The sequence below is a fragment of the Diabrotica undecimpunctata genome, chromosome 9, assembly GCF_040954645.1.
Source record: "Diabrotica undecimpunctata isolate CICGRU chromosome 9, icDiaUnde3, whole genome shotgun sequence".
Lineage (NCBI taxonomy): Eukaryota > Metazoa > Arthropoda > Insecta > Coleoptera > Chrysomelidae > Diabrotica > Diabrotica undecimpunctata.
Window position 1 is genome coordinate 53,446,289 of NC_092811.1, and position 12,842 is coordinate 53,459,130.

Here is a 12,842-nt window from a genome sequence, read left to right on the forward strand (position 1 = left end):
ATCGGCTTCTAATCTACTTCTTTTATCCTTCCACCAACTTAACTGATCTTCATTCCTGGCTAAAAGCGGTTCATTCATATAGTTGTCCAGTTCAATTATTCCGTCTGCAAGCAGATTATCAGAAACACTTACGCTTTTTACTTCCCGATCAAAGTCATCCCAAAGGTCTGTCTTAATTTTCTTGTTTTTGGGTTCATCCTGAGGGAGGGGTGTATCTTCTTAACTATTATCTGAGTTAAGTTTAATGGCACCGACTTCACTTGTTAATTGTTCATAGGCTATTTTAAATTTATTTTCATCGAAAAAACCATACTTTTTGTATCGAGGATCTAAAATGGTACATTGATATGTTAAATCATTGGCTTCATAAATTTGAAATTTTTGTTCAATTTGCCCGATTAATTTTTGCACCATTTTATTGACTTGCTCAGGTGCATTTTCTTCAACTAAACTATCACGGGACAAATAAATCTTTTTCATATTGTTCTGAAGCTATTTTCTTGTGGAATTTTAAAGTAATTACTATTTAAATGGGAATAAGCCACAATTAAAGGTTAAAGTACATTTATTGACGTTTCAATTTCCACTTCGGAAATAGTTCTCAAAATACAAAGTAAAATTTGTAAATAAAAAGTGGAAGTGGAGATTAAAACGTCAATAAACGTACTTTAACCTTTAATTGTGGCTTATTCCCATTTAAATAGTAATTAAATCTTTTTCCTTATGATTTTAACCAAAGGAATGATTTTTGATAATGTAACGGTCTTTTCCGCACAAATTTCATTAGTGACATCTAGAAACAATTTCAATTTTCGACCAGCATACTGAATAATTCTCCAGTCATGAGTTGCTAAAGACGCATCCAAATCATTTCCTAAAATGGCTAATGTAGAAATTATGGCTTCTTTTATTTTCAAAAAACGTGACAGCATTTCATATGTGGAATTCCACCGAGTAACAACATTTTCTTTTAATTTTAACGCTGGCAAATTTATGTGCTCTTGGGTCTCCCCAATTTCTCTTATACCTTCTTATACCTAACAGCTAAATGCAGGGTATGTACAAAACACGATAAATGGCTCCACTGGCAACGCCGCACTGCTGCTACAATGTTAGCCGCATTGTCGGTTGTACAAGCCGTAATTTTATTTTCTATACCAAATTTTTTCACTACATCCAATAAAAATTTCGATAAATTTTCAGCATGTCGTTCAGCGTAATTTACACAATCTAATAAACCCGAAGACAATTGATAATTCTCACTGAAAAAATGAATCGTAACAGCAATAAAACTCTCGTTATTAACAGAGGTCTATAAGTCTGTTGTTAAATTCATAGCACTTACTTACTTTTTAAACGGTTTTTTAACTTTTCTAGTTCTAAAAGATATAGATTTGGTATAAGACTTTCTGCTATGCTTTTCCTTGTGCACAAAGAATATCCAGGATTTAGCATTTTGACAAACTTTTTAAATTCGATATCATCCACTATAGAGATAGACTGAAGATAGTATAAAGATACTCTTTAACAATCATCCTAACTAACTGTAAATCAAAATTTCTAGCTTTTTCACTGGGAACGGGTCGAATTACATAGTTCCTGATAGAAACAATGGGAGTAGGAGCAGGCTTTTTCTTAAGAATTATAACTGCTTTCTCTTCATCTTCCCCTGCTTGTCCTACTAGCGAAACTAATTTTGACGTTGAAGGTTGAGGTTCTTGAAATGTATTTTCTGATTTTTCGGATCCTTTTTTTATGTATCTTTCAACATTGAGATATTTGAGATTGATAGCAGGTTGTTTTATTCTTAAATGTCTTGATAAATTGCCCAGTAACCCACTTGCAATAATAATATCACATGAACAGTAATTACATTTTACAGATTTTTGGTTTTTATCGTTTTTCTCGAAATGATCCCATAAAAAACTTCTATTTCTTCTGTTACTCATCTTTTGGGATTAATTACGAAAATAAATTATTATAAAGAAAAACTAACTAATCATATAATAATTTAAAACATTTAAACCTAAATATACGATCGAAAGAAATTGTTCCGAACCCGAACTGCTTGTACGGTATTGAAAGACTGACGGCCGGCGCTGGATACCGAAGAAAACGGGCGGCCGGCGCCGAGATTGTCTGACGATTGACACCAGACATCTGGCAACCAGTTATGTTAGGGTTGGATTTCGATTTCGGTCCTGCAAATAGTTCTTTCGCGAACTAGTTCAGTGAACTAGTTCATTTTTGTGAAATAGTTCTCTTGAACTAGTTCGTCTAAAAGAACTAATAAGCACACCTCTAATATCGACTTTGCCTTTCTTACTTCACGACCTTAGGTGGCTGTGACTATTTGCATGTAACACTTCATCTCCTGAATTAAATCAATACAACAAAAATTTATATTATTGCTTACAAATACAAGAAAAAAGAATTTTATATCATATTTTGTGGGTTGCGCCTTTTGGCTGGCCTGTTTAAATATTTAGGTATAACTACTGATGAGGGTTACGCCGTAAATGCCAGAAGCCTCCTATGTTTGTTGGTAGTATTTATTACTATAATGTGATCTTTTTGTAAAATGATCTGATAGAGGTACAATAATAAATAAGATAGTAATCCTAAATAGTGCCATATTACATATATTAATATTAACCCGTAACTGCTACCGACAAAAATTTATCTCGCAGCTGCTATTGACTGGTCACTGTGACCCAGTTTTAAAATTCTGAAATAAAGAAAAAACATTAGCTAATACATTTATTTTAATTCATAAACACTTTTTTATATAACGGTAAACTAATTTAATGTAAAATAAATATCTATTTACAATTTGGGCATATTTTTAGAGCACATTGTAAACATATAGGTAATTTGCACACAAAACAGTATGTATTTGTTTTCCGGTCTTTTTTTCCGGGACAAATTGCGCATCTCTTCCTTTTAGATATATTCTGTATTGGCAATGGTGCAGGTGTGTCATCTATATCTACTCCAAGGATATTCGCTGCGAGACATCGAAGTTTCCTGGGTACATTTACGTTGTAAAGTCTTTTCTTCATATGTGGCGTGTACAGTGCAACGCCTAGTTCTTTTAAAAAATTGTAACGGGATATTTCTTTTCCTCGGGAAAACTGATATATTATTCGGCTGTTTACATCAGACACATTTAAAATAGAGTGAAAAATTGCCATAGGCTATCGACGGGTCCTTCGAGAAGTGGAATATGTTGCACATTTTTCGTCCAAAGCATCTACACCTGCTTTGGTTTGGTTATAATTAATAATTTGGTTTGGTTATATTTATTTCGGGTTTCCCAGTGCTCTGATCAACAGTACTGTCGTGATGCATTGATGATATTAAAACAACAGATTTTCCCTTTTTTGGGACATATGATACCAGAGTATTGTCTGATGTAAATCCGAACTCTGAAGAACTAGCAGGTCTCTTTCTGTCGGGCATAAATTCTGGAGGAATCATTCTTTTATTTTCCTTCACTGTACCTACATATGCAATTCCTCGTTTTCTTAACTCGTTGGTTAATTCCATTGATGTGTACCAGTTATCTCCAGTGACATTACGGTTGGAATAGGTTGGATATAGCTGCCAATTTATTAGTTTTCACTCTTTCAGACCTTGTAAGATGATTGTCGAATCTTAAACAGCTTAGCAAAAATAAGAATCGTGCAAGTGACATCGAACATCTAAACAAATCTCTCCCTGTACCATCTGTTGCCCATAATGATTTTAAATCTTCATGGTTAGACTTAAATATACCTTGCATAAATAAAAGTCCAATAAAAGCTTCTATCTCAATTTTATCTGTTCTTTCAATGAAAGTTGGGGCAAATTTTGAGAGAGAGTTTTTACGTCGTTTGAATGTAGCGTAATTTGAGGATACTAAGTCAATTCTTGTGTTGGTATGTTCAACAATAATTTCCAACATGTCATCAGTTATTAATAATTTCCAAGCTTCTTTAGGACACAGTGGTGGATTCTGACGGGTAGAACCTTTCAGTCCTGGTAAAACTTTTATAATGTTATGAGATTTTACTTTGGACCTTTTTGGCGATTGTTTTGCCCATTTTGTAGAATCTTTTCCATACCAAGCTAATTTTGAAATGTTCAAAGTAGCTGTTTTGTTACTTGAAGCGTTATTCGTGGCATCATCTCTGTCTAAGGTGTTTTCATGCAATAGTTCAACCTCAAATTCACTATCAGAGTCGTGTTCACTGTAAATTTCATTGTCTATTTCATCGCTGTCACTTTCACCTGAATAGTTAAATAATTTGTGTGCAGCTTGCTCCTTATTTTCTACTTCTTGGAGAGTATCTGTCGTTTCATCGGCATCTTCCAAATCTTTCCAAAACTCTTCGCTGTTTAGAATGTCTTCCATCTCAGACAAAGTTAAATGCTTACTTGAAGAAGACATTTTATCTAAAACAAAAAATGTGTATTAAGCAAATGATATAAATATTTAAATTATTCAAGCCGTTAACATAATAAAAAATATATATATATATATATATATATATATATATATATATATATATATATATATATATATATATATATATATATATATATAATCATAAAAATAGGTACATACCTTTATAACCAAAAAATATTATGTTACTTAAATACTATAGACGGGTCACCGTGACCCAACTACGTAATTATTTCGAATTTGACACGATCAACAAAACTGCTCACTTGCCTTTTTATAAAATACTAACTGGCCAGAGAATAGGTGGACAGACAGCTCCCCCACTATCAAACTTAAATGGGTAGGGCGGTTTAAAACTATTGATGGGTCACGCTGACCCTGTCGGTAGCAGTTACGGGTTAAAGAAATAATTCTTAAATATTGAACAAAATATACAAAACCTAATCCTTCTCATCAGTTTCAGCAAGTTCATCAGGCTCCGAAGTGTCTGATATTAAAGTATATGATAAAATCTCATTTTGATGTACTCATCGTGTTACCGATTTAGAATAACATTATTTTTAATTAAATTCATTAGATCCTCGTATTTTTTAGAAGCCAATTTTAAGTTGTTTCTGTTTCGTCAGATGTTTCCAGAAACCATAAAATACCAGCTAAAATTTGATGATTCTTATTATGACCTGGAAAGAAGTCGCAGAATAATTTAACCTCCTTAACATTACCCCTTTCATCCACAATTTTCAGATATTTGAGTAATGTAGAACAAATTTCATTTACTCCTCTTTTACGCCCCCATAAAAAACAATAGCCTTGCCTTGTTCCACTTTCGTAAAATGTTTCATTATACATGGAATACTTACGAGAATAGTAAAGGAGACTGTTTCCATGAGGAGTATTAAGGACTTTCGGCAAGGCAAAACTTGCGCAAATGAATGATTCACATGACTTAGCATTTTCCTGAGCAGTGAGGTAAATACTTTTTAAAAACTATACTTCCATTTCATGCTTCTTGAATTGAACAGCTTCTTGCAAAATAGTGGTAAGCCACAAAATAATAAAATCGAGATATTGATGTTTAAAGTTTTAAAAAGATCTAGAAAATATTGCTTTAAATGTAAAAACCTTAACGCTCGTTATTTAATTATGTTATTTATTAAATTCCATGTGCATTTATTATTTCACATAAAAAAACACATATTTACATAAAAAAGATGTTTATTAGAAAAAGATGTGGCTTAACATGTTCTTAAATTAAAAAAATCGTAACACAAAAAAATAAACTAAGTTATGTTTCTACAATTTACACTTCTTCATTCACATAGTCAGAAGCTTCGTTTAACTGATTATAAAAAGTATGGTAGACTGGCGGAATATAAGGTAACAAGCTTTTTATATTTTCCAGTTTATTTTTCGCAATTTTCAGAGGCTCGTTATATTTCTCGAGAATGTTTGACAACTCTATTGTTACAGGTCTGCCTTTCCTTAAGATATTAACTTCTTGATAGTCTCCATTAACAGTATATTTGACAAAATTGACCCCACTTTTTCTGATTTAAATTGAAAGCTGCATATTTTTGCAAAATTTAAGCTCTGCTTGTCCGGAAAATTGCTGCAAAACTGCATTTTTATTATTAATATTGAGAAGAGGTTCAAAACTGTAAAAATCATTTTGGGTCATCTGGGTAACAACAAAAGGATTCTTTTTATTTGCTTTCGTAATAATATCTAACTAACCTTCTGGCGAATAAATAATGGGAGCACGGTTTCTCTGATGCTTCTCAATTTGAGCAAAATCTCGGTCTGATGGCATAACAGAATGACAACTAACCAGAAAGTGATGCGTTATTTGTTTAAATTTCTTTTCCCTGACTAACTGCAACCAAAAAGCTATTAACTGCCAATTCTTGTTCTGACCAGGACAGTTATCGGTAAAAACAACGAGTTCGTCATAATCTGACTTGTTCTTCAAAAATTTCATCACAACCGAAATAACCTCATTTGCTCCGCGCTTAGCTTGATCTTCGGTCCATAAGTACATGTGTCCCTTTATCATTGGTACAGTCGTGAATCCCCAAGTTATAAAGCTACAGTTTTCTGCAGTAAAATGCAGAACCAGTGGTTAATTTTGGCAGCGGCATACTTTGCTGTAAGTCAAACGAGATTACCAATTTTGATTTGTTTGTAACACATTCGTTTTTTTTTTCAGGTTTTAGCAAAGTTTGCATTGCGTCAGCTTGAGCAATATGTACGTTTAAGAAAGTAGTTAGCTCTTTTTCTTGTTCTTCGTTATTAACGTCTTTTGATGCCTGAATTTTAATAGTCGTCTCATCTCAAGTCTTACATTTATCAGAACGAGGTAATTTAAACCTTTTTTTTTTGGACTGAGGTGGAAAGGTTCTAAACCGACTAGGGAAAATGTCCCTAGTACTGTTGGATTCGATCCGGAAAGGAGCACATGCTAGGACATAGCATCCAAAGTATGGATTATATGCGCCACATGCACCCCTGACCAGTCGCCTACCAACTAAAAACCACCCCCTGAAAATTTGGGAGAAAATTGTAAAAGGGTTCTTACCTAAAAACGATAAGAACCACTTAAAATGATATGCTGAGACGGTATTGTGGGGAAACAAAATATGGGTTCATAAAAGTGCAGGTGTGTTCAACCTGACAAGGAAGGAATGTGAATTAAAAGAGGCATGAGGTTGTGAAAACTACGTACGTAATATAATTACAGATCTGGCTATAAAGGTGCCGTCTATTCCGTCGTGCAGCCGAGCTGTAAAGAACTCATGACAGCGTATTATGCAATTTATTACCTCAACCACCCTGTTCCTGTCTCGCTTTTTCTAGCGTCTCCTTTTTCTTTATAATTTGCGTAATTATGTCGACAGTAACATCGTAGGATTCTTTGTTTTGCGTCGCTTTCTGTATCAGATTGTTGGGCGTTATCGCTCCTAGCCTTGATATTAGATTATTCCGTTCTCTTTGGAAAGTAGTGCAAGCAAAAATGCAGTGTTCTGCGTCGTCTATGACACCACAATCTATGCACACATCATTTGTTGTCTTCTTTATTCTATACGTGTACGACCTAAAGGAGCCATGGCCGGTGAGAAATTGTGTAAAAAAATAATTTAACCTTCTGGACCTACATTTAGACCAAGTTACCACATCAGGGATTAACATTTTGGTCCATTGTGCCTTCTCCGTTTGTGCCTCCCATTCATTTTGCCATATTTGGAGCATATGTGATCTTACTTCGGATTTTATTTCCGGTAAATGACCGTTTTCTCTGTTATATAAAGTGTCTCTTTCTTTAGCTAGGAGGTGAATGGGGAGCGTACCTGTTATGACCTGTAGGGCAATCGTAGAAGTAGTCCGGTATGCGCTTGCTACTTTTAGTAGAGGCTTCCTTTGTGCCTTTGCAAGCAGTTCTTTATACTTAGCCATTCTCAAGGCTTCGTACCATACGGGAGCGCCGTATAAGAGGGTAGAATGCACAATCTGAAGGTACATTCTTCTTTTGAGGGCACTTGGACCGCCGATATTTGGCATAATTTTTATTAATGCCGCGGTTCTCTCTTCTGCTCTTTGGACTACTTTCATCAGGTGCTTTGTAAATCTTAGACCTGTGTCTAGTTGGATGCCCAGATATTTAGCACAGTACGTAGGCTCTATACTTGTATTACCTACTACAAAAGCCAGGTTTGGGCGGGCTCTAGGGCCTTTCAAGATCAGAATTTCTGTTTTTTCTGTTGCCAACTCTAGATCTTGTTTCACCATCCATCTTTTGACTTTTCTACAGCTTCTGTTGACTAACATTTCTAACTCCAAGTTATTGTTACACTGAATGAGTAGAGCTAAATCGTCTGCGTATGCAATAGCTTTGGTCTCTGCTCCATAGTCGATTTCTAGGATTTCATTATATAAAATGTTCCAAAGCATTGGTCCTAGTATGGACCCTTGCGGTACACCTGCTGATGTTTTCAGGTCTTTAGGTTTTGCCACTTGGACATACCTTTCATTGAGGTAGTCCTTAATTATATTGATCAAATAATCTGACACATTTGCTTTTTCCAGTGAGGTGATAATGTAACCCCAGTTGGCTGAGTTGAAAGCGTTCCTCACATCAAACATCACGAGGGCGGCCCATTTCTTCCTCGTCCTTTTTACAGTGTCAACTATTTCTTTTACCGCATCGATGGATGATCTAGATTTCCTGAATCCGTACTGTTTGTCAGATATACTTCCATTTATCTGTAGTTCGTCTTCTAGGCGGTTTTTAATAAGATTTTCATAAAATTTCCCCAGGCTGTCTAGAAGGCAGATCGGCCTGTATGAGTTGGCAATCTCGGGATCCCTGCCCGGTTTAAGTATTAGTCTTGCCTGTTTAATCATTATGGGAAACATTTGCTTCTGGAGGAGTTGAAGATCCTCCGAACCATCTCAGGATTTTTCTCGATGATGATCTTTATTGCCTCAGGAGGCACACCATCAGGACCAGCTGCTTTTCCTAATTTAATACTTTTTGTCGCTATTGCTATTTCTTCAGCCGAAAAATCAACAGGTCGAACGTTGACATTATTTTGAGTGAACTGTTGTGGGGGCTTAGCAGGAAATAGGGTATTAGCTATTTCCTTCCGTTTTTTTGCACAGAGGCTGTATGGGGTCTCTGTTCTTAATGTTTTTGTGGCAATTCTATAGGCTTCGCCCCATACATCATCTTCTAGTGCTGTGCATAGGTTATGCCAGCAAGAGTGCTTCGCCCGTTTAATTTCTCTACCCAATTCTTTTTTAGCTCGCTTATAATTTTCAGTGTGTTGTGGAGTCCTATACCTTTGTGCCGTACGCCTGAGTCTAAAACATTCGGCTCTCTTGCTCTGCATCTCATCATTCCACCAGTATGGCACTGTATATGTGACGTTCTCGGTGGAGCTACTTGAAGTGTATGCATTAATAATTTTCTGTCTGAAATCTTGGAATTCGGTAGTGTCGTCTTCTTGTAGGTTACTTATCTGCCTTGTATAAGCTTCTTTATTAAAGGTTACTTTTTTCCGGCCGATCTTCGAGACCTTGATGCCAGTTTCAAAGACTATGTATCTGTGAAAAGTGTAGAGATTATCCTCCAACACCTCCCAGCCCGCAATCTTTCTGGCATAACTTTCATTCACAAGGGTATCTATGTGACTTCGACTCTCTCCTCTCACAAATGTGGGTTTACCATTGTTTAGCACTACTAGGTTATTTACGAATATCCAATCATTCCACATCTCCCCTCTATGGTCATTTCTGTCAGACCCCTATATGATAGATTTGGCGTTCACGTCGCCAGCAAGTATAAAATCCCGATATGTTTGTGATGTCATTATGATTTTCTCGACCTGTTCTTTGTAGCGCATCAGGCTGATATTCGAAGAGATATAGCAGGCAATAATAGCCAGGCTTCCTATTTTAATTAACACGTGCCCCTCTTTCTTGACAATCTTATTTATGCATACTTTCTTATTCATTATGTATATAGCGACATCTGCGTTTATATCTGCTATCCAGCCTTTGGTTTTAGTAATGTTAAAATGAGTACAAAATGTTTTTCTGTATGCACTTTCTTTAACTGGCGTAATATTCATTTCTCTACACTATGGCACATAAAAATCTGTATATTGTCCTGTAATTGTCATATAACAGTTCAGATATTCTTTTTTTATATTTTTGGCTCTGCTATAGTGACTTTAGTATTTGGGAATGGATTCAATATGAGTTTTGACTGATTGAATCTGTTCCTCTGAATGTTTATTAGGTCTGTTTGTGTGTTTACCTCTCTTATCAGAAATAGGAATATTAGCCATGAGTGACTTCATTTTAAAAATATTTTCAATTCTTCCACGAGATTTTTGAAGATCATGAACACTTAGGAATTCAGTCTTGCATACTTTAATTTCCATCTCCCCTACATTAACCAAATATTCAGCGGTAAATTTTCGAAATGTTGCGTTTTTGTTTTTTCTTATACGATCTATTCTTATTTTTTACTCTGATACACCCTAAGAGATAGCTATTTTGAAGGTCGAATGGAAGCCCAACTCCCGAAATTTCTTAAATAAATGTTCATGATTACCTTGCAATTTCTCCCTACATTTATTTTTACATTTACACGGTTCGCCAATTTCACGTGAACTAAAAATCGTCTTAGTTTTCTTCGAAGTATACGGCTGTCCAGAATTACGGCTTCTTTTTCTGTCATTTCGATCATAGTGTTGCTCATTTCTTCCATCTTGTTTGTTTTCTCTTCTCTGGATTTACCTCTTTATCTTCAAAAAACCTTGGTATTGGTTCCTGCAATTCATCCTAAAATACCACAAAAAATGATTGCATTAGACTCTAGAATTTGCGAATATTTCAGAATTTTTATATCAACAACTCGATAAGCCACATGGCATACCATATTTTTCCATGTAATATACACGAAATATTTTTGTACAAAAACATGGTAAGCCAAAAAATCAGAAAAAAAAAAGCTTACCTCGCTAGATTGAGACGAAAAATCATTGCTACTGGGCTTAAAGTCTTTATCTGCTACACTATCATCAATAAAATTTACATTTAAAGTGCTAGTTTCGCTTAAAACCGCTCTTAATTCAGCACGTGCACCTGATGTCGACGCCATTTTGATGTGGCTTACCATGGTTTACACGAAAAAGTGAACAGAAACGGACATAAACACGATTCATCAATAACTCCGCCATCTATTGCAATAATTACCAAATAATTTTTGTGTGGCTTAACATACGCAATGCAATAAAATAGAATTCTGTAAAATTGTGGCTTACGATTATGTTGCAATAAGGTCTTCAATTTTTAAATTTGCTCCTCACTTCGATCAGATTCTGGCGTATTCTTAAAATTTTCACATTGTACAGATTTATCTTTTTTTGGTACATGAATGCCAATATTAAATTTGTTATGAAATATATTCGTGAATACCTTCTCGCTTACGCTTGGATTTCTATTTTTTTCACAAAGAGTTTTGTACATTCTAAAAATATGAGACAATTTTTTAAAATCTGACGGCAAGACCCCGTTATTCATTACTATATAACCCAAATCATCTGCTGCTGTTATAAGTTGTTTTCCAACTACGTCATTAAAATTCGATCCCCAGATTGTATGATGAGCGTTGAAGTCTCCACCTATAATTGCTGGTTTACTTACTTCCGAGAAAATATTCGTCCAATCATATACTGTGCTTCTACTTTTAGGCGATCTGTATATAGATACTATGCTTAATTCACTTTTTTCGTATTTAATCTTTGTACCACAAACTTGAATATATTTATTAAAATTACAATTTTACAATTACGACTACAACTTTAATTCACTAAAAGAAATTGAATTATGAATTAATATGGCAACGCCGCCAAAACCGTCGTGCCTGTCATTCCTGATAAGATTGTAACCATTAAATCGATATTGCAAATTTTTTTTAAACCATGTTTCACTGAGAAGAAGAATGTCTATTTTTTCTTTGTTTAAATAATTTGTTAAGCTGCCTTTATTGGCAACCGCAGATCTAGCGTTCCACTGACTTATTTTAAAAGAATGTTTATAAGACATTAAAATTACTGTTATCTATTGTATGAAATACCTGTTCTAAACCTGAAATTATTGTTTTATCGTCTATCTTTTTAATGTCTTCCAATGTATGAATGTTACTTAAAAGCTTGATTATAAAAGTTGACACACATTTAGCTAATTCATTTTTGTTATCAGTTTTTCTATAGTTTGGTTTGTATGGGTTAGGAGGTAAGGGTTGTGAGGGTCCAAATGTGAAGGGAAAAATTGGTTGCTGTACTGTTGATTGAATGGGAGGGGAGTTGGCTTTTCTTTTCTTTCCGGTAGGAAGATATTCGCTATCAAAAGTAGTTTGACGGTGTGTTGGAATTTGAGTTTGTCTCATACTCATATTAGGTCGATTTATAGAAATATTTTTATTATTTACAGGGAGTGTGGGAAATTATTTATCATAATTTGAAAGAACAGAAAAAGGATTGTGACTAATTTGATCGGAAAATGAATTTTCACAGTATAATTTTGCTTCTAAAAGGGTAGTTTGATACTCTATCATAATTGTGTTAATTTTCTTCTGCTTTTCATAAAAAGGGCAGTTTTTAGATATTGTTACATGGACAGTATTATTACAGTGTATGCAAAACTTGGTTTTCTCACATTTATTATCTGCATTTTTAATTTCACCACATTTTATACAGGAATCCTGTGTACTTTTGTACTGTTTAGAGACATGTCCAAATTTCAGACACCTGTAACATTGTACAACTCTACCAATTAACAGTAAACGTGTTGGTGAATTACAAAGAATGCTTTTACACGTTTATCAGAA

At 34.6% G+C, this 12,842-nt stretch overlaps 1 protein-coding gene across 1 annotated transcript; it reads right to left on the reverse strand.

The window, feature by feature from the left end:
• Window positions 1–8,844: 8,844 nt before the first annotated feature.
• On the reverse strand, window positions 8,845–9,717 carry LOC140450760 (uncharacterized). Its single transcript, XM_072544432.1, has one exon. The coding sequence runs from the start codon at window positions 9,715–9,717 to the stop codon at window positions 8,845–8,847; it is 873 nt and encodes a 290-aa protein (XP_072400533.1).
• Window positions 9,718–12,842: the final 3,125 nt, after the last annotated feature.